The 23,239-nt window shown below is 41.5% G+C and overlaps 1 protein-coding gene across 2 annotated transcripts in view; it reads right to left on the bottom strand.

The window, feature by feature from the left end:
* Positions 1-20,655, bottom strand: part of CAPG (capping actin protein, gelsolin like) — a 56,515-nt gene extending 35,860 nt beyond the window's left edge. The window contains exons 1-2 of one of the 2 annotated variants that reach the window (XR_016309188.1): positions 20,465-20,655; positions 2,739-2,768 (exon numbers count right to left, since the gene is read on the bottom strand). Coding sequence is in view for 1 of the 2 variants with exons in the window: in XM_089665445.1 (XP_089521571.1) it covers positions 2,739-2,761 (23 nt within the window). In the remaining variant the exon portion in view is untranslated. The remainder of the gene's footprint in view (positions 1-2,738; positions 2,769-20,464) is intronic. The other variant, XM_089665445.1, reaches the window with a different exon arrangement.
* Between the last annotated feature and the right edge of the window lie 2,584 nt (positions 20,656-23,239).

The raw sequence follows: 23,239 nt of genomic DNA, 5'->3' as shown, positions 1-23,239 counted from the left end.
CTTAAAGTCCAAAAAAATAAAATTCTTTAATGAATGAAAAGTCAGCTAACAAACCAAAGCATTTCAAAGGTATAGAGGGCTCCCTTATTGGGGTTCAAAATTTCAGGAGATGAGAATACTCTGATATGAGAACTAGATGGCTTTAGAAGACGGTGGGATTGTGCCAGCAGTTGGTCTGGCAGGTTGTTGTTACTGTCTGCATCACTGTTGAAGACCCCTCTTTCTCAGGGCTGTCTTAATGCATGGGTACCTCTGGGCACTGCCCAGGGGCCCTAGGTGCATGCGGGCTCCATGATAATCTTGCCTTACATCATACTTGTCAACTATCCTGGATTTGCTAGGACAGTCACACTTTTTACTAAGCTGTCCCAGGATGGCCTGGGCAGCTTCCCAGAACCTGTACTGTGTCCTCATGATCCCAGTATTATGCCCTTCTGACTCCCCCTGTACTGTACCCTTCTGCCCCCCCCCCCCCCCCACATACTGTGCCCTTTGTGTTGATTAGTCTTTGATTTATGGTATGTTTTCTTATTGTTTAAAATCAATTTTATTGATTAATTAATTAATATACAATGTGTTTAATTCTACCAACTATGCTTTAATTCAAGAAAGTAGGTGTGTAAATTGGGGAACGCTAGTAGGGGCCCCAGTGCATTACTTTGTCCAGGGGCCCATGATGCTATTAAAATGGCTCTGCTCCCCCCTCCTCTTTATTATGATTATTGTGTATTTGCAAAGGTTTTATATCATGTAATCATATTACATTACTTGGGTGGTGAACAAGACAGTGAGTGAAGGAAAATCTCTCACGCAGGACTGCAGGCAGTTTCACTTTAAGCTCTATGTACTAACAGCAGGAAGATTATTTCCTATCTTTCAGAAACATCTCGTGTATTTTCTTACACAAGCTCTAAAAGGAAATCAAAAATCTAGGCGGAGGGAGGAAGACAGGAAACAAGGTTGAATCAGTTAGAAATGGTTGTAACTGTTTATGAAGTAAATATACGTTACAGAGGACTGGCAGACAAGAACATTATTAAAAGGGAACTCCAGACCAAAACAATAAACTACTTTTGAAGTCATTATAACGTTTACTCACTATATGAAAAATATTTAACTATAACTTTCTCCATGCTGCATGGCTACTTTGCCCTGAAAAGTATGACCACAGGTTCTAAACATGTTTTCATTTGTCTATGGGGTCTATGCCGTGTCCACTCGTGTTAGCCCTCATCCGCCTACCCACTCATGATTACCTACGCTGCGTTTAAACCTTTAACAACAACTAAATTCACTAAATTAAACTGTGCTAACCCCTCCCCCTAGCCACTTACATTGAGATTTGATTGATTGTGTCCCCAACAACTCTTTTAGCAGTTGTGGCTGCAATCTTTCTTGGTCTACCTGACCATTGCTTGGTATCAAGAAATTCCCGAATTTTCCACTTCTTATCAAGTGATTGAACAGTACTGACAGGCATATTCAAGGCTTTGGATATCTTTTTATATCCTTTTCCAAATTTATTCTTCCATTACGTTGTTACACAGGTCTTTTGACAGTTCTTTTCTGCTCCCCATGTCTCAGTATCTAGCCTGCTCAGTGCATGCACTAACAAACTCATTGACTATTTATACACAGACACCAATTGCAATTTAAAATGCCCCAGATGTGGGAAATTAACCTTTATTTCCATTTTAACCTGTGTGTGTCACCTTGTGTGTCTGTACCAAGGCCAAACATTCTAGGTGATGGAAACTTTTGATCATGGGCATTTGGGGGATTTCTGTTATCATTATGATTTAAAAAGGAGCCAAACTATGTGATAATAATTGACTTCATATGATTACTATGCTTAAATAAAATACAGTGTTTTGCCATGATCAGTCATATTTTCAATATCAATGCCAACATGTCATGATTTCTGCCAGGGTATGCAAACTTTTGAGCACAACTGTAGGTAATAGTATGGGTATTATTCAACTTTAGTCAAAGTTGCACAAATTTTTTTTAATCTACACTTTTTATCTTCATAGGCAGTTTTTGGTAAAGGTGAACTAACCCATTAAAATGAAGAAAATAGATATCCATTTTCTTTAATTCATTTCTGTATTAAAACACAGCTAAAACTAGAATATGTCCTCATGCACACGGGACATTTTGATAACATTGGTAACGTTAACTGTGTAAATTCATGTTAAAAACGTGAGTTTTTCAGCTTTTTTTTGTGTTTTTGCATTAGCGTTTAGCCACGTTTTCCAGGGTTTTTTTTTTAACCCCCAATTTTTTGGGGACCAAAAAAAAATCCAAAAACACTGGTTTGCTGTGTTTTACTGCGTTTTTCATTGTTAGAGTTTTTTTAAAGCTAAAAAAGTCCTCTAGAAACCCACTAGTCCTGGTTTTCCAGCCAAAAAAGGTCCCTGCTAAAAAAACGTTGATTACAGTCTATGTGTTACTAGCTGCGGAAAAAAATGTCAAAAGCCAAAAACAGCAGCTATAAAAATGTCAAGTGTGCATGAGGGCTTAAGGGTGTCCTTTTCTATTTGCCTGGAGGTCAGGTTTAGTCATTTCGACTGCTCTTCTTTTAAAAGTAATGTCCTGCTTTTTAATTAGACAGACATCCATGTTCAGCGCTATTATGCGCACAGGCATTGTGCCATTAGTGATGCTGGTGGCTTTTGTTTATAAACAGCTGTACGAGTATCATGTGTCTCTGAAAGCTTCTATTTTATGCAGCGTACCTTGCACTGTGTCCTCCGTACATCTTTAAACTGTTAGAAAAAAAAAAAAGTTATTAGTAAGTTACATAGCTGGTCACTTTGAAAAAAAATTTGCGTTGATAAACCATTATTACGCTGATGGTAGAACAATTTTAGTGCATAAACTTTTATTATCATTTCTGGCAAACATGCATTAGACTGTAAGCTCTAACGAGCAAGGCCCTCTGAATCCTCTTGTATTAATTTGTATTGTAATTGTACGGTTTGCTGTTATGTTGTAAAGCGCTGTGTAAACTTTTGGCGCTATATAAATCCTGTATAATAATAATAATGTGTATGCACTGACCAGACACTCCTGATACCAACCATAAGTCAGAAGTATACAGTGTACTCTGGGAAAACCCTATGCAGACACAGGATTACTTTCTCTAAGATCAGTAATGAGATTAATATATATATATATATATATATATATATATATATATATATATACACACACACACACATACACACACACTTACATACATACACACACACACACACATACATAGTATATTCTATACATATAGAAAATTGTTAGGAAAAAAAGCTGTCAGATTGATAAAGATCTGTCCAACATGCATGCAATAACGCCATCGTTGCATCAATATTTGTCCCCCAATTATTTACATAATATCAATCGATAAAAACATGAATGGTACATTTTTCGTTGATCGATTATACTTATGGGGTTACATTTTAACATGCGCATGCACTGTAGATTTTTTTTAACTGCTTTCAAATTGATTGCACTACTAATGTTTTAAAAAAAAAAAAAAAAATTGGTCGTATAGGCTCAAAAATTTTGACATGACGGTTCGGTTTTTTGCCATAAAACTTTGCATTTCAATATTTGAAATGGACTCAAAAGTCAGATGATCAAGCACATCAAATGCTTTTTGAATGATTTTCTAACCGTGTCAGCAGAGCCTGGTTGCATCCTCCTTCCATTCCCTTTCCTAATTCTGTAGGCTGTAAGAGAGAAATCAATAGATTCCTCCATCTGCGTTAAACAATATGGACAGAGGAATCCTCCTTGATGGCTACTGTCAGTTTCCGGCACCTGCGGCTGTCTGAATACCCAAACAGTGACTGCATCTGATTGGATGCGGTCGCTGTTTCAGCTGACAATTTTCCACCCACCTCCTTTGATTTTTCATTTGAAGTTTGTTGAGCCAGTTGGTGCTAACAAGGCCACCCACAACTTGAATTTCAGCCAATTCAGCAGGAATTGGACAATGTTTGAGCCGTGTATGGCTAGTATAAGGAATCATTTGGTTCTGGCCATGTAGACGTTTCCGTTTATGACTGCAAATCTCTGTGTGCAATAATGAGAATGTCTGATGCTCTTAACTACTTGTTTTCATTCTCCAGGTAAAAGAGATCTGCCAGAAGGCAAGTATGTACATGTACTGCATATGCTGATCTCCACCTGGAAGTTTTTTTTGCCTAGTTGTCAATCTGAACCTCTGTTTTTAATGCTTTTTGATCTACTGACCTGAAACAAGTGCGTACAGAAGAACAATTCCAACTTCATTGGTCACAAGCCTGTTCCAGGTCAGCAACCGAAGTACTGAAGGCAGAAAAGCTGAATTTTCACCAAGAGGTCAGCAGTATCAGCCTTCATATGTCTGTTGTAAAAGGTTTCCTTTAAATTTAAATTCCTTTAAATCAACCAACAAAGCAAGTGGCTGAATTTGTGGCAGCATATGAAATCAATAGTGAAATACACAATATCGCGCTAGATGCAAAAATAAATTAAATTAAATCATATGTGAAAATGCCAAGATCATAACATCCCTTGCTGCCACTATATAAATAAATACAATAAAAATTAAAACCCACAGGTATGGTGTAAAAATGGCGCACACACTTGATGAACTAATCAGAGATAACTGTGACCACTGTTTTTTTCAATCACTGGATTTTTTTCATTTTCACTGGAAGTTGTTTTTATCACATGGTGGATTTAAATATGTGATGTTTTATTTGGATTCACATTAATAAATTTTTTCACTATATACTGTATATATTTTTTTCACATATTAATGACATTTCTTTGAAATATTATTGGTTGTTTAATTTTTTGAAATATTTGTCATTTATTGAAATATTTGTTATCTCTATGATTAGTTCATCACTGCTAAGTGTGTGCGCCTTTGCACCATCACTGTGGGTTTTAATTTTTATTTTTATTTGTGGCAGCAGCTGTTTACAAAATGTATTGGTTCCTATGAAGATAATAAAACAGCAGTTGTGACAAATGTGGTTGTATTTTGGACTGATGTGGCATAATGATAGGACTTCTTCTTTTGGCCCCAGTACAGTATAGGAATTTGGCTCAGAATCCTCATGAGTCAGATCTGTACGGCCAAAGAAGAATTACCGGGATGATGTGGGGGTTGGCTGTCAGAATACAATAGCCTTGCAATTCAATAAGAGTGCCAAAACAGGTAATTTAATGATACAATTGATTCATAGCAGAATAAAGCTAATACATTTCAGGGATCAAACACATTTGTCCTTCATCAGACTTATTAGCCTTGATGAAACACATTGGATTTATTCTGCTATGAATCAATGTCATTAACAAAGTACCGTGGACTCTTGAATGTTTGTTTAGAGCTCTCATGGATTGTATAAAAATAAAATGGATTTATAGCAGAAAATATTCAACGCGTTTCAGGGGCCAAACATACTCCCCCTTCATCGGGGCTACTGGTTCGGATGAAGGGGGGAGTGTGTTTGGACCCCAAAATGTGTTGGCTTTATTCTACTATAAATCAGTTTGCCCTCCTGAGGATTTACACCCCTTCCTGACCAGGCCATTTTTTGCGTTACGGCGCTGCGTTACTGTAACAATTGTGCAGTCATACAACGCTGCACCCAAGTGAAATTTATGTCATTTTTCCCCCCACAAATTGAGCTCTCTTTTGTGGTATTTGATTGCCTGTGTGGTTTTTTATTTTTTGCTCTGTGAAAGAAAAAAAAAAGACCAACAATTTTGAGAAAAGAAAACACTATTTTTGACTTTTTGCTCTTAAACATGTTCAGTAAAAAAATAAAAAAAAAATTGTCATAAATTTAGGCCAAAATGTATTCTGCGACATGTCTGCTGAAAAAATCCCAATACATGTAAATTTTTTTTTTTCAATGTTTACTAGTAATGGCGGTGATCAGCGACTTATAGTGGGACTGCGGTGGACATTCTGACACTGGGGGGAACTGACTTGGTGTCACTGACATTCCCAGTGACACCAATACAGTGATCAGTGCTAATAAAAAGCACTGACACTGTACTAATGGCACTGGGCAGGAAGGGGTTAACATGAGGGGCAATCAAAGGGTTAACTGTGTGCTGTGTTTTACTAGGGGCTGTGTCCGTGTGCTTCACTGTAAGCATACAGCCATCCAAAACAGTGTGCAGGAGCTGACAGGGAGGAAAACTGTTTTGTTTACAAACAGTCCTCCTCCCCGTTGGAGATGATCAGCAATCACCGGGCGCCAGCGAGTACTCACCGGCCGTGCCCCAGTGATTGAGAGCTGCGGACGTAAATCTCCCCTACCTGGAAATGCAAAATCATGTATATATACGTAATTTTGTGCACCCATACCGCCCTGTAGCAGTATTTCTGCTATAGGGCGGTCGGGAAGAGGTTAAATTACCTTGGCCTCTTGGACATTTTTTGTCCCTCTCGTTGGATTGTATATATGTGGATTCTCAATTCTGGGCCCATTCTCTGGCCCATTCTCTGTGCAGAAACCAGAGCCCATGTGCCCAGGGAAAATTTTGCTGACACTTAGAAAATCTGAATCCAATGCCCCATTTGTTCTCGGGGTTTAGAAGACAATAGCTGGCAATGATGGTTCCTTCCTCCATGTTCTTTAGCGCAGCTGGAGAAGTCAATACGTGTACAACTAGACCGGGAGTCAGCAACCAGTGGATCACAATCTATCAGTTGATCGCTGCCAGGTGACTGGGAGATCGTGTTCTGGGCTTGCTGACCCGCCATCCCACAACATCTAAAAGAGTGCAATGCAGAGGGACTACTTGTAAAGTTGGAGCTGTAGTACGGATCAAGAGTCGCATAGGCCAGTGCCTCCTCTGTAGTACCGACCACTGTCCCATGCAGAGTGATACCAAATGCACTTCACCTCTTATCCTGGCTAGCAGTCTCCAGAGTGGTGCCAGCAGCAGGAAAGAAGAGATCCTCAGGTCAGTGTGAAGCAATATATTGGACATAATAGTATAGGGTTGCTTTCACACTGATGTGCTGTGGTTTACCCACACCACGGGTGCAGTGCAGTGTACCTGCAGCTTTCCTGTGGGTTTGCTACGCTTAGCCATAGACTTCTATTATATCCTCAGGGTGCGGTGCACTTTCTGAAAGTGCACCAAAACTCCTGAATGCATGAGTTTTGGGGGTCGTAAAACCGTGACTCAAACACATTTGCACCCCTCAACTTTATGTGCAAATGAGCCCTCAGGGTGCTGCTGCTGTATGCAACTAAGGGCTCATTCACAAGTGCAGCAGGCACTGCTGCTCCTTTGAAAAGTGATCCGAGTGTGTTTCACAGGTGGCGCGGAGGCGATATGTTGACTCCTTGCCGCCTGATTTAAACCCACAATTGTTGTGCAATGCACGTGATTGCAACACGGTAGAATGGCAATTAGAGGTTTATATCCGGGGTGAGGAGGTGACACTGTGCCCAGTTGTCTTTGACTTCTCCCAAGTTGTTCAGGTAGATCTCCCATCTCTTTAACCTCTTCACGCAGGCCACACACAAATGTGCGGCCTCCCGGTGTCTGGGCCTAGACGCTGAGCGGCCGCACATTTGCGTTCTATTAAAAAAGGACATATGTGCCGAGAGCGTGCGCCCTGCACGTTCCCAGCACACATGTCCAGTACTCACGGAAAGGTCCCGATCTCCTCTTTTAATTGGGACCTTTCCCGATCATGTGACCGCCATGACGGCGCGTCACGGCGGTCACATGGCTCTAAACCCCGCCTCACATGACTCTAAACCCCTCCCGGCTTCTGGGACCCTTAAAGGGTCGGGAGGTGCCGGCGTGAAGGGGTTAAGGTTGTCTACCCCTGGACTAGACTAAGGCAGGCTGTACATGAGCCGAATTCTGAACAAATGTTCTTTAGAAAGTCGAACATTTTGTGCGTTTTGGAATCCGATGGTGCCACCACTGATTTCAAAATGAAAACCACCAAGCATTTAATTTCACCTCACGTTGCTGATTTTCTATGGCTGGAAATATTTTTCTTCCAGCTCACAGCTCATGCTCATGCAGGCCATACGTGGGTCGAACAAAAATCATAATTAAGAATTTTGTTCAAATTTCGCACCATGGCTGCAACATCAACTGATTTTCATGTGGCCATCAAATATGTTGTTGTAAAATGAATTTCTAATCAATGATGGGAGAATCGTGCAAGAAGTATAATAAAAAAAGAAATGAGAGTGAGCTGTGATCTGGAAAGAAAAGAAGATTCCCAGCCACGAAAATTCTTTTCTTTAGCAACAAGATGAAATTAAAGGCTTGGTGGGTCAAATTTCGAAATCAATGTTCGTACTATCGAATTACAAAATGTTTTTCCAATCTTGTATGGTTTTGGTCAGCCTGTGCAAATTGTAGCCTCAGTTTCCTGTTCTTAGCTGACAAGAAGAAGAGGCACCCGGTGTGGTCTTCTGCTGCTGTAGCACATTTGCTTCAAGCTTCGATGTGTTGTGCGTTCAGAAATAGTATTCTGCCTACCTTGGTTATAACGAGTGGTTATTTAGGTTACTGTTGCCTTTCTATCACCTTGAAGTCTCCCCTGACATCAACAAGGCATTTTTTTCCTCACAACTGCTGCTCACTGGTATTTTGTCTTTTTCAGACCATTCTCTGTAAACCCCCGAGATGGAGGTGCATGAAAATACCAGTAGATCAGCAGTTTGTGACATACTCAGACCAGCCAGTTTGGCACCAACAACCATGCCACATCCAAAGTCACTTAAATCCCCTTTCTTCCCCATTCTAATGCTTGGTTTGAACTTCAACAAGTCACCTTCACCACGTCTAGATGCCTAAATGCATTGAGTTCCTGCCATGTGATTGGCTGATTAGCAATTTGTGTTACCAAGCAATTGAACAGGTGTACCTAAAAAAATGGCCAGTGACTGTATGTGCATTGGAGTTCATTTAGAATGAATGGCACCACAGCTCACCAACAAGAAAAACAGAAGTTTGTGCATTGTGGGAAGGTGTGCGATACCGCACATGTTGCCGCAGTGCAGAGATGACAGTGGAGGCTAAAGGAAAAAATCTTTGTTAAGAAATATGTATCAGCCTGGAAGCTGCTAACTGATATGTCTGGTTTGGTTATGCCTATTTAGTTATATAACTCATCCTTCCCCCATTCACCTCCCCCTCCCCCCCCTCCCCCCCCTTTTTTTTTTTTTTCTCTCTCTCTCTCTCTCTCTCTCTCTCTCTCTCTCTTCCTCTGTATTCGTCCCCTATGTCCCTCCTCGCCCCACTATGATATTTTTCCTCATACTCATTCTCTTCCTCCATTCCCTTGCTCGTCTCATTCCCATCTCTTCTTTCTCTCAGTTTCACCTCTTTACCGTATTCTAACTAACTATATTTTTCATAAGGTACAGATTACTTACAGACACACAGGTGTAACAATACTCCTCAAATCTAATCTATAATGTTCAGGTACGGAATCCTAAGCCATATATGCCTTGAGTTGACACGACTATTGTTATATACCCCACTGTCCTGTCTCTTTAGATCTCCCTACACAAGGGCTATTGTACCCCGTCTTTCTATATATTACATACTGCTAACATCATTGCTATGGGTATATACTATGCCTTCCTCTTAGGACTGTATTTCAGGTTGTGCTACGATTTACTTATATGTCCTGAACCCGTCTGCGTTACGGGAGAACATGCTTAAAGACTTGCGCGGACTGCGATCCGTATTTGTTTATGACTTGTTATGCCTTTCATATCTCAATAAAAATTTCTTGGAAAAAAAAAAAAAAAAAAAAAAAAAGAAATATGTAGCCTGCAATTTTTTTTTGGGGGGGGGGGGGGCAGAATAGAGAGATTAGATCACCTGTCAGGTTTTATTGCTATGTCCCTGTTAGGAAGATTCACCTTCTCCATTTGTCCTGTTTACCATGATCATTGAAAGTGAAAGAAAAGCCCAGATTTTGGGTTCTCACCAGAACAGCAATAGATGAAAAATCCTTCAATGGGGACACCAGTTCTGATGACAGCTGGGGATTCCCTCACTTTGGAGGGATTTCTGCACACTTCATACTTTGGCTATGTGGCAGAAAAATGAAGAGAAATCTCCCCAACGGGACACAGATGGCAGAAAAATGACAGGGGATCCCTTACTCTATCCAGAATAAAATATAAAACATTTTGCCTGGAGTTCTTTTTAAGGCCCCATTCAAACGGGAGCGTGGTATGGTTTTTTACAAGTTAATGCACATCACATTTGGGGCAGCCCATTCACTTGAATGGACCACCCTATGTGTGACAAATGCCCTAAAGTAGCTCCAGAACCTTTTCAGTCATGGAGCATTAGGTGTTTTTTTCAGTGCATATTTTGGCACGCTTGTAGTGTATTATGCTGAGCAACAAACTTCAAAACACATCTCTGTTATCCGCACATAGCACTGCCAGCACAACCTGCTATTACAGTGTTTTTCTGCAACGCTTGTCAAAAACCACATTTTTGTGTGTTTTTTCGCACATTTAGGAAACGAACAGATGCAAATGCAGCCACAAAGTGAACTTCAAGCAGATGCAAAAATCACTATTACGCTAGGTTCACATCTGTGCAGGTGGTGCCGCTGCGGATTCACACAAAAATCCGTGCAGCCACACCACCCGCACAGAGGAATGTGGACCCGCGGGCAGGTGCCATTAATTCTAATGGCATGCCGCCCGCACTGGAAAACGCAACTGCACTGGGAACCGAGTTTCCCGTGTGGGCTCCAATTTCCGAAGAAGTGCAGGGACTTCTTTCCTGCGTGTCACAGGGCATGGGAGTCCATTCAAATGAATGGGCTCTCATGCCCACACAAAATGTGGCCTGCATGGCCGCATATATATGAACCAGGGGTAACAGTTCTGTATTTACGAATATCTTTTTTAGCCACTAGCCTACAGGGCACTTATACCCCCTTCCTGCCCAGGCCAATTTCCAGCTCTCAGCGCTGTCACACTTTGAATGACAATTTATTTTGGTGGTATTTAATCACCTCTGGGTTTTTTATTTTTTCTTAAACCAAAAACCACTGAAAATTTTGAAAAAAAAAAGTTTTTTCTTAGTTTTAGTTATAAAATTTTGTAAATAAGTGATTTTTCTCCTTCACTGATGTATGCTAATGAGGCTGTAGTGATGGGCACTGATAAGATGCACTGATAGACACTGATAGGTGGCTCTGATGGGCACTGATGAGGAGGCACTGATATATAGCACTAATATATGGCACTGACTGGCAGCACTGATAGGCGGCACTGACTGGCATTGATAGGTGGCACTGAAGGGCAGCTCAGATGGGCACTGATTTGTGGCATTGATGTGAACTGGTAGGCACTGATGGGCACTGGCACGTGGAAATGTTCAGCTGGCACTGATGGACTCTGACAGGTGGCACTTCTGGGGCCACACTGATCATCAGGGCACACTGATCATCAGTGCCCTGATGATCAGTGTACATGTCCCCTCCGTGGAAAGCCAATTACCGGCTCTCCTCTCCTCTCGAGCTGTCAGCGTGACAGCTCGAGAGGAGAGAAATGCCGATAACCGGCATTTCCCTGTTTACATGTGATCAGCTGTGATTGGACACAGCGGATCACATGACCGAGCCAACATCTTTGGCTCTTTCCGTGGATCGGTGATCCGCTGTGTCCGAGGGACACAGAGCACCGCCGATCGCCGCGCATGCGCGGTGAGAATGGCAGGACATCATAAGACGTCCTATCAGAACAAGAGAACCACCTTGTGCCCGTTGGACTATATGGCGGACGGGAGGTGGTTAAAATGCAAGCTGTGCAAGTCCCTGAATTGGACCCGATATCAACCTCTTACAATCCATGTACACCAGAGCTAAGATTGGGAGAGGGAGAGGCAGTACAAGAAGCCAATCAATTGTGGAGCAGTGCTCATGTGCTAACAAGGACAGTGCTGATAGGAGGAGAGAGAGAGTGACAGAGAAGAGAGCTCATTAGTCTGCAGCTTCTGTTTTACAATGTGAATAAAGTGAAGCTGTTTTCACACTGAATACACATGTGAATGGATTATCCCCAAAAGATATATGGGACATTATAGGCAACTCAACATGTAAAGAAAAAAGGAAAAAAAAATATAAATCCTGTGGTGATGAAAAACTGGGGAGGTGGGTATTTCGTACCCTGATATGGTATAATCACCTCAGGAGTCACCTAATTGTTGCCAACATCCCATAATTGTATATGAATGGATTATCCCCAAAACATGTATGGGACTTTGTAGGCAACTCAACATGTACAGTATATAGAGAACAAAATGTAAATTCTGTGGTGATGAAAAACTGGGGAGGTGGGTATTTGCTACCCGAATAATTGTATTGTATAGTCACCTCAGGAGTCACCTAGTTGTTGCCAACATCCTATAATAGTATATGAATGGATTATCCCCCAAAAATATATGGGACTTTATAGGCAACTCAACATGTATACAAAGAAAAAAAAATGTAAATCCTGTGGGGATTAAAAAGTGGGGAGGTGGAAGTTTGCTACCCTGATCATAGTATTGTATAATCACCTCAGGAGCCACCTAATTGTTGCCAACATCCCATAATTGTATATGAATGGATTATCCCCAAAACATGTATGGGACTTTGTAGGCAACTCAACATGTACAGTATATAGAGAACAAAATGTAAATTCTGTGGTGATGAAAAACTGGGGAGGTGGGTATTTGCTACCCTAATAATTGTATTGTATAGTCACCTCAGGAGTCACCTAGTTGTTGCCAACATCCTATAATAGTATATGAATGGATTATCCCCCAAAAATATATGGGACTTTATAGGCAACTCAACATGTATATAAAAGAAAAAATAAATACATATATAAATCCTGTGGTGATGAAAAACTGGGGAGGTGGGTATTTCCTACCCTGATAATAGTATTGTATAATCACCTCAGGAGTCACCTAATTGTTGCCAACATCCCATAATAGTATATGAATGGATTATCCCCTCAAAATGTATGAGACTTTATAGGCAACTCAACATGTATATAAAAAAGAAAAAAAGAGAAAAGAAAAAAAATTTAAATCCTGTGGGGATGAAAAAATGGGGAGGTGGATGTTTACTACCCTGATCATAGTATTGTATAATCACCTCAGGAGTCACCTAATTGTTGCCAACATCCCATAACTGTATATGAATAGATTATCCCCAAAAGATGTATAGGATTTTATAGCCAACTCGACATGTATATAAAAGAAAAAAAAATGTAAATTCAGTGGTGATGAAAAACTGGGGAGGTGGGTAATTGCCACCCTAATAGTATTGTATAATCACCTCAGGAGTCACCTAATTGTTGCCGACATCCCGTAATTGTATATGAATGGATTATCCCCAAAAGATGTATGGGACTTTATAGGCAACTCAACATGTACAGTATATAAAGAACAAAATGTAAATTCTGTGGTGATGAAAAACTGGGGAGGTGGGTATTTGCTACCCTAATAATTGTATTGTATAATCACTTCAGGAGTCACCTAATTGTTGCTAACATCCTATATTAGTATATGAATGGATTATCCCCCAAAAATATATGGGACTTTATAGGCAACGCAACATGTATATAAAAGAAAAAATAGAAAAGAAAAAAATATATAAATCTTGTGATGAAAAACTGGGGAGGTGGGTATTTCCTACCCTGATAATAGTATTGTATAATCACCTCAGGAGTCCCCTAATTGTTGCCAACATCCCATAACTGTATATGAATGGATTGTCCCGAAAACATGTATGGGACTTTATAGGCAACTCAACATGTATATAAAAGAAAAAAGAGTACAGATACAAATATCAAGAAAAAAAAAAAGAAAAAAATTCTGTGGTGATGAAAAACTGGGGAGGTGGGTATTTGCTACCCTGATAATAGTATTGTATAATCACCTCAGGAGTCAATTCCACCAAATCACATTCACTGCTCTGCTGACTGACACTGTCCATGTTTTAATACATTTTAACCGCTTTCCGCCCACCCTATAGCAGAAGTACTGCTACAGGGCGGCATGGGTGCACAAAATTATGTGATTATGCATTTATGGGTAGGGGGCACGTGCGAGGCACACGCCCCCTACCCGGCAGTCGTTCGCGGCTGTCAATTGCCGTGTCCCGGCCGGTGATTACTTGGCGGCCGGGACATATATTTCCATATATATATATATATATATATATATATATAAAATTTTGGTTTTTATTTACCGTAAATACTTATACACAAGCATGCATGTGTGTTTGAGCTTTGAGGTCCACACACCGATGTCTTTATGCAAAGTGGTTGTAAACCCCTACATATACCCAGTGAAGTGACTGGCTTCGGGTGATACACAGAGATGAAACAAATCCTCCTACATAAGTTGTACCTGCTTATCTACAGCTGCCTGTCCCCTACATCTATTCAAAGTGCAGAATTTATACAGGATCCCTCAGCTCTGAAAAGCAGGGGGTGGGAAGCTAAAGTTACATCAGTGAGGGGAGCTCTGAGAGCTGATTGGAGGGAAGGGACACACACCCCTTCACACAGCACACATGAACAGAACTGAGGCTGTCAATCACAGACTGTGTCCTCCCCTGTCACCATTTTTCTCTTGGTGTCATGAAAAAGTGACTCATGCTGATAGCAGAGGAATGAAACAACAGACAAAAATGACACTTAGGGGTTAATTAACTAAAGGCAAACAGATTGTGCACTTTGCAAAGTGCAGTTGCTCCAGAATTAAGTAAATGAGCAGAAGCTCTGCTGAAAAAATGCTGGATTTTCTTCACTTTCTCTGCACGTGATTGGGTATTATTTGCAAAGTGAAGCTTTACCTCATTTACTAAGCCCTGGAGCAACTGCACTCGCAGAGTTCACTGTCTATTTGCCTTTAGTAAATCAACCCCTTAGTGCTCTTGATTGAGACAAGAGCACACTATAGAGGGATGTGTTTTTCCATGTTTAAGATTTACAACTACTTCAACACTAATAAAGTTGTGAACATTTTGTATACGTAATTTTACATGCAATGACTTGCTCCATAAACCAAGCTGTCATTTCGGATCACTGCCCCTTTTCCAAGAGTGGCTTTAACCACTTGCCCTCCAGAGGATTTACCCCCCTTCCTGACCAGGCAATTTCTTGCGATACAGCGCTGCGTTACTTTAACTGACAATTGCGTGGTCATGCAACACTGCACCCAAATGAAATTTACGTCCTTTTTTCCCACAACTGGAGCTTTTTTTCGGTGGTATTTGATCACCTCTGTGTCTTTTATTTTTTGCGCTATAAACAAAAAAAGACAGACAATTTTGAAAAAAAAAGCAATATTTTTTCCTTTTTGCTTTAAAACATATCCAGTAAAAAGATTTAAAAAATCAAATTTCATCATAAATTTAGGCCAAAATATATACTGCTACAAGTCTTTACTAAAAAAAAAATCCTAATACGCGTAAATTAATTGGTTTACTTGAAAGTTATAGCGTCTACAAATGACAGTATATATACTGAATTTTTTTTGTTTCATACTAGTAATGGCGGCGATCAGCGACTTATAGCGGGACTACGGCGGGCATTCTGACACTGGGGGGGAACTAACTAACTGCCACTGACATCCCCAGTGACACTAACACAGTGATAAGTGCTAATAAAAAGCACTGACGCTGTACTAATGACACTGGGCAGGAAGGGGTTAACATCTGGGGCAATCAAAGGGTTATACTGTGTGTGCTGTGTTTTACTAGGGAGACATGCTGCTTTGTATTGCTCTGCTATGCTATGCAGAGCAATACAAAGCAGCATTCTGGAGCTGACAGGGGAGAGATCTGTATTGTTTACATACAGACCTCTCCCCCATCAGTTATAGTCAGCAATCGCTGGGTGCCAGTGGGGAATCTCCGGTCGGGACCCGGTGATCGACAGCTGTAGCCACTAACGGCGCAGATAGGGGGTGCGCGGCGCATGTGCGCCCCCTACCCAGACATACAAAATCACATATACATACACACGTATATGTATATATACATACATACACACACACATATATATATATACACATACACACATATATATATATATATATATATATATATATATATACTTTTTTGCATCTCTGCCGCAGTAGTTCTGCTATAGGGCAGTTGGGAAGCAGTTAAAGTGACACTAAATGAGATCCTTAGGCTGGCCATAGGTGGATGTTTTGTTTTTTTTCAGAGAGCAAGGTGAATGAAATAATAAATAAATAATGGATTTCTCCTTCCAAACAATGGCGGTGGATGGAAGAATAATCCCTCCTAGAACATTGGGTTAGATTTACTAAAACTGGTGCACACAGAATCTGGTGCAACTGTGCATAGTAACCAATCAACTTCTAGGTTTTAAGGTGGGAATACACAATTAGAAAATCGACCGATCGGTCATCCGACGACCGAGAGGCGTTCATTCGTTGGTCAAAATCATGGCCCATATTAACCAATCTAAAAAAATTGTTTGTCAGGCAATACGTAGTGTTGACGTCTTCCGTACAATTGGAAGTGATGCAGTGTGCGTGTGACCTTGTAGCCACACCCTTCCGGCCAGAACGAGCGATATACACAACAATTAACAGCAATGAGTATAATATAGTTTATTACATTAACTGCTTCCCGTCCGGCCCATGTATATAATAGCCGGATGGTGGCAGTGCAGGGGCGGATTGCCATTCATAAACGGCGCCCGCCATTTTGGACTGTGCACACTCCCAGGGAGCGCGCGGCACCGTTCATTGTACGGGACCTCTGTGTGAGGTCCCGATTATTTGATCACCGATCGGCCAATCAGTGATCACATGAATAGGAGAAAGCAAGATGTCACTTCTGACATCATTGCTTACTACGTGGTAATTCTGTGAATGATGACAGAGGTCACATGGTACAAGGCTATTCACAACAGCCTTGTACCATTTGACAAGCTGTGACCAATCACCATTCTCAATGGCTTCAAGAATGCAGCCAGAGATAAGGAAAAATGATTGCTTTTACAGCCTTTATGGGTGTAAAAGCAATCAGTGTAAAAAAAAAATAATTATCTTCATCACCCCCCACAAGTAGTACAGTGTCACTATGGTGACACTGTACTGCTAGTGTGACAGAATGTTAAAAAAAACAAAGAATATGAAAAAATAAAATAAATTTTTTTTTTAAAATTATAATTTTTGGCCTGGACTGGAAGTGGGAGAAAGTGTCCGGACTTGAAGTGGTTAACTATATACATAAAATAAAATATGCAGAATTCTGGTTTCATTATCTCATTAGGCCAATCTACTTTTAACATTTGGATTTTTCGTTTGTGTTTACGAAGATTCCTTGGACATAAACATCCGGGTCATCTTCTGTTTCCGCTCATGAGTGATAGCGCTTGATAGATTTTTTTCATACGACCACTGCATAGAAAAATCGGTCGTTCGTATACGAAACGACAACATTTTTCACTGTTTTTCAACCGGATTTTTTTCCTTCACAATATCGTTATCGGTTAAAACATCCTGCTTATCAATGAAGAGAAAATCGTTCGATCAGTGGTTCCACCAAAATTTTCGTACGATTTTCTTATCGTGTGTACGGGCATTAGTCTCAGTTCACACTGAATCCAACTCTGCAATCGTGTGACTTCGCTTGAAGTTGCACAATTTCAAATCTGCATGTCATTGCAAATTCAGGTGCAACTTGGCTAACATCTGTGCAACTTGACATGCACAGATGTCTATGTAAGTCGCACCTGAAATTGCAAAAAAAGAGTGCAGGAACCTTTTTTTCAAATCGGTGCGGCACCGCAAAGTCAGACTGATCTGCACTGATTTGATAAGTTCCATTGCCGACAATAGGATGTGAATTGTCATGTGATTTAGAACTGTCAAGTCACATGACAGGTCACACTGGTGTGAACCAGGGCATTTTGTCAAAACGTTAAGTGGTTGTAAAGGCTCAAGGTTTTTTACCTTTGTGCATGCTATGCATAAAAGGTAAAAAACCTTCTGCTGCTGTCAATCACAGTCAGTCAACCAATGAGGAGAGAGAGAGGGGGGCGGGGCCAAACATCAGCTCTGTGTGTGAATGGACACATGGAGCAGAGGCTTGGGAACAGCCTGCTCGGGTGCCCCCATAGCAAGCTGCTTGCTTTGGGGAACCCGACAGAAAGGAGGAGCCAGGAGCACCGTCGGAGGACCCGAGAAGAGGAGGATCCAGGCTGCACTGTGCAAAAGCACTGCACACAATAGGTAAGCATAGACATGTTTATTATTTTACAGAAAAATAAAAGAACCTTTATTATTGCTTTAATTGAGCAAGCTGAAGTTAGAAGCTGATTGGTTAATATGCAGAGCTGCACCAGATTCTGTCTGCACCAGTTTTACTAAAGCTCCCCCATTGCAAGGGTGGGCAACTGTGGCCCTCCAGCTGTTGTAGAACTATAAGTCCCATGAGGCATTGAAAAACTGACAGTTACAAGCATGACTCCCAAAGGCAGAGGCATGATGGGACTTGTAGTTCACCAACAGCTGGAGAGCCATAGTTGCCCACCCCTAACCCATTGTATTCTGAGAGTGGGGACTCTCTGCTGTCAGATTACACTGAGCATCACTGCAGCTGCTGATCAAGAAACATTTTCCAACAAGCCCATTAACCAGAAGTTGATCATTATAGTACGAGTGGCCACACATAGCTCAAAATTTGGTTGATCCCTGCTGAACCGGCCAAATTTTCTATCCATCTATGGCCAGCAGGCCCCATGGACACTGCTGCTACCGTCCATGCACACATAGGCTTTGATCAAAGTTTAACAGCAGCAGAGTTAAGGGGCAGTTAAGTGTCCCCCTCCTGAACGCAATTCTTTTGCAGAAGAATCCCATTCAGGAGAGAAACGTTTTAGGCAAAAAAGGCTAAATGCGGCAAAAACGCATGTAAACGCGCCTAAGCGATAATGGAGTTTTGCTCTTGGGCGTTTATTCATTTCAATGGCAAGTCCTCTGGCCAATTAAATGAACAAACGCCCAAGCACTGCTTTTACGGCATTTATCTTTTTTCTGCTGCCACTAAAAAAAAGTTCCAGTGTACATGGTACATGGAGCCTAATGTATTTTTTATTAACCGCCTCCCACCCGCCATATAAAGAAATGACGAGCGGTAGGTGGCTCTCCTTCTGGGAGAACATCATATGATGTCTGCCCACTCTAGCTGCGCATGCGCATCCCCTGGGGGCGCGCGGAGATCAGTGGTGCGCTGTGTCTCAGGTCACCGATCACAGCAAATGCCGGTTATCGGCTCTCCTTTCCTTACGCTGAGAGCTTGTGTGGAGAGAAGGGCCGGTAAACGGCGTTCCTCAGAGGGAACATCTACACTGATCATCAGTGCCATGATAATCAGTGTAGCCTCATCAGTGGTGCCTTTCAGTGCCCATAATTGCCACCTGTCAGTGTCCATCAATGCCACATATCAGTGCCCATCACAGCTGCCTTTCAGTGCCAACTATCAGTGCCAATCAGGTCCACTTATCAGTGCCAATCAGTTCTGCCTATCAGTGCCCATCAGTACCGCCTATCAGTGCTGCCCATCAATGCCACCTATCAGTGCCATATATGAGTGCTGCCTTTCAGTGCCCATCAGTTATGCCTGTCAATGCCCACCAGTGATGCTTGTGAATGCCCATCAGTGCAGCCTATCATAGCCCATCAATGCAGCCTCATTAGCGCACATCAGTGAAGGAGAAAAATTACTTCTTTACAAAATTTTATAACAGAAACTAAGAAAAAACTTTTTTTTTCTGAATTTTCAATCTTTTTTAGCTTGTTTAGCAAAAAATAAAAATTCCAGAGGTGATTAAATACCACCAAAAGAAAGCTCTATCAGCCTCAAAAAAGTTGTTTGGGTACAGTGTTGCATGACTGCACAATTGCCATTGAAAGTACAACAGCACTGAAAGCTGAAAATTGGCCTGGGAAGGAAGGGGGTAAAAGTGCCCGGTAGGCAAGTGGTTAAATTGTTTCTGTGTATTTCTTCTTTCTTTTTACACTCTCAATGAGTTTCCAATCCTCTCCTTCTCCCTCTCACTTCTGTTTGTTTCGGACAAATATTGCACGTTAGTTGCGGTCAAGTACACTGCTCTGTGCACGCTGCAAACCTCCTAGTCCACAGTCCCTGGTCCATCTCAGGAGCACGCAAGAGAAGGGTGGCTATGTTCCTACATACAGTGGGACCATGGGGAATGAACATAGCCACCCTCTAACAGTCAGATCACAGCAGTAAAAAAAAAAAAAAAGAATTTGCAGGAGGCTGAGAGTAATAGAAGGAACTTTTTTGAGTTAAGAATACATACTTGAATAATTTCTTTCTTTAAAACCAGAGTTTAGTATCACTTTACCAGACAAATAGTAGACCATTGTCACCCCCACCCACCTTCTTCGGCTGCTCTGTCGTCCTCGCTCTTCGCTGCTCTGTCTTCCTCGCTCTTCACTGCTCTGTCCTCCTTGCTCTTCACTGCTCTGCTTGCTGATCACCACACCCGACTCACTTTATTCAGAAAGTCTGTGGTTTTCTAAAGAGAAAAAAAGAGGGAGGGCTACCTATGACTCAGTATCATGTGTGCAAAATACAAGACTTGCAGCGTAGAAGAGGGAGGGAGAAACACGACTTTTCACATTCAGGGCTGACAGGTAATAGAATCCATCACCCCCCTCCCTTCCTCTTCCTTTGATGAGCACATCAGAGTCAGAGAAGAAGGAGAGGATTATGGGAGGGAAGAAAGATGCCGTTTGATGGGCGAACCACAAAAACAAGTCGCTGAATAAACTTTGTTTCCTTTTGAAGGGTGTTTCAGATTTTTGAGGTTTGTCTTTGGCGCTGCGTTGGCGGTCATCATATTCATCATGAACCTCTGTCTGTCACGTGCGAGGTAAGCTGATCATGTTTCCGACTGGCGCTACGGATCACGGCACATCACAGACAACACGCAGGGTCACCCCAGAGGGGACAGGGCATTATACCAGATAGAAAGCAAAGAAACAAAAAAGAGACAGAAAGAAAGAAATATGTTTGATGTAAAAATGTACTGCTGCTTATACTCAGGATCTTCTTAACAGAAAGATCCTGAGTTGTTCTGCATATAGGCGGGTAAGTGTGAGTATGCGTATACATGCATACAATGCTTCTTCTTCCCCTTCTAGTTTTCATTGTTTCAATATATGCAAATTTCTGCACCTAAACGGAAAATGTTCTTTTATTTTACGGCTCTGTACTTATATAGTGCCATCAATTTACGCAGCGCTTTACGTATACATAATATACATTTCCATCAGTCCTTAACCACTTTTAGCCCCTTCGTGCCCATGCCAATTTTCAGCTTTCAGCGCTGTAGCACTTTGAATAACAATTGCGCTGTCATGCAACACTGTACCCATATTTTTAGCATCTATTTTCACACAAATAGAGCTTTCTTTTGGTGGTATTTAATCACATATGGGTGTTTTATTTTTTGCACCATAAACAAAAAAGAGCAATAAATTTGAAAAAAAAAAGGTTTACTTTTTTTCTTTTAGAAAATTTTGCAAATAGGTAATTTTTCTCCTTGATCCTCCTTCTGATGTGCGCTGATGAGGCGGCACTGATAGGCAGCACTGATGGGCACTGATAGCCTGCACTGATGAGGCGGCACTGGTGGGCATTGATGAGGAGGCACTGATGATGCTGCACTGATAGGCGGCACTGATGGGCACTTCACCCCATAATTCCATCACACCATCCTTCTATCTCTTGCTCCATTCCTCCCTCACTTCATTTTTTTGCCCCTTGCTCCATCCCTCCATTGTACTGTCCATCCAACAATTCCTGTGCCTTAAAATCCTCCACCCTTTCTATTCTAGATTACTTTCTTCCCTCAATTATTCTGTCTCACCCTCTGTTCATCTATCCGTCTCTCTGTCACAATCTGTAAACATCATTTAACAATTTAAGCCCAAATAAATAGTGGCGTGCCGTTTTCAATGCTCAAAGACCTGGAACAATGAGTCATACATGTCAGTGTCAGTCAAACTCTTACATGAAGCTCCAAGTCCACTCCAGCAACTCAGCCCCTGGCTGGCTGGAAATGCCCATGACGTCATCACGCTTGCCTTGAGAGTTATGTACAGCCTCCGCCAGATTGGCGCGGGCCAAACACTCACGCTTGGAAGGTCTTGGGACTCGGACGGCTCCACATGGTAAAACTGCATATGAGCAGTTCCGATCCGCGCTATCACAGCCATGTTTCACTGGACTTTTTCTCCTGTTACGTTTTTTACGGCTGTCCGTAAAAACACGGATGGATGGGAATGCTGAGTGCATCACGCCACTGTACAGTGCCATAAATTAAGAGTATGTTTTGTACACTTCAAATAAAGTTTGTACAAAAAAGAAAAGAAAGGGAGCCATGTGATGCGCTGAAGTGCGTGCCACACTGCCCACTACAGCATTCGGGAACAGCTGCCGGAGTATCCTTATACATTCTCTGTTTTTGCCATCTGTGTCCCACTGGGGATATTCCCCTTCACATCCTGTCCCATAGCTAAAACAGGAAGTGAGAGGAAATCCCTGGTTGTCACCAGGATCACCAGAAATATTCTCATTGAAAGATTTCTACTCTATTTCCTCTTTTGGTGACAACCCGGCATCTGGGATTTTTCTTTCACTTTTGATGATAATGGTAAACAGGACACATAAAAAGATGGTGCAGAGACAGCAATAAAAACCTGACAGGTGTTAAGGCTCTGTTCACACCAATGTGTTTAGTGCTTTTTGCAGAAACACACTACAGTTCATTTAACATGGTTTTAGTATGAAACATGTTCATATCTATTCTTTTTTGAGCTGCTGCGTTTTTGGAAAGGGTCAGGGTCTTTTTAAAAAGTAAAAAGCAGCGTTTTTTCTACAATAGATTTCAAAGGAGAAACTGTGGAAATGCATGGTAGTGCAGTTTTGCCACGTTTTGCATTTTTATTCTGCCCAAAAAATTCCATTTTAACAAAAAGAAAGAGCTGAACACTCGTCAAAAACACATGTGGAAAAACGCAAAATATACTGCAAAAAGCACTGGAGAAAGCATCAAACGCAAAATGCATGTATGTGAACCAAGCCTAAAATCTCCTCCACTCTATCCAAAACTAAAAAAAAGGTTGAGCTCTTAACCACTTGCCCTCC

This window comes from Staurois parvus, unplaced genomic scaffold (genome assembly GCF_062004578.1).
Source record: "Staurois parvus isolate SC_StPar_1 unplaced genomic scaffold, SC_StPar_1.0 ptg002193l, whole genome shotgun sequence".
Classification (NCBI taxonomy): domain Eukaryota; kingdom Metazoa; phylum Chordata; class Amphibia; order Anura; family Ranidae; genus Staurois; species Staurois parvus.
The sequence above is the reverse complement of the archived record's forward strand: the minus strand, read 5'-3'. Positions and strand labels throughout refer to the sequence as shown.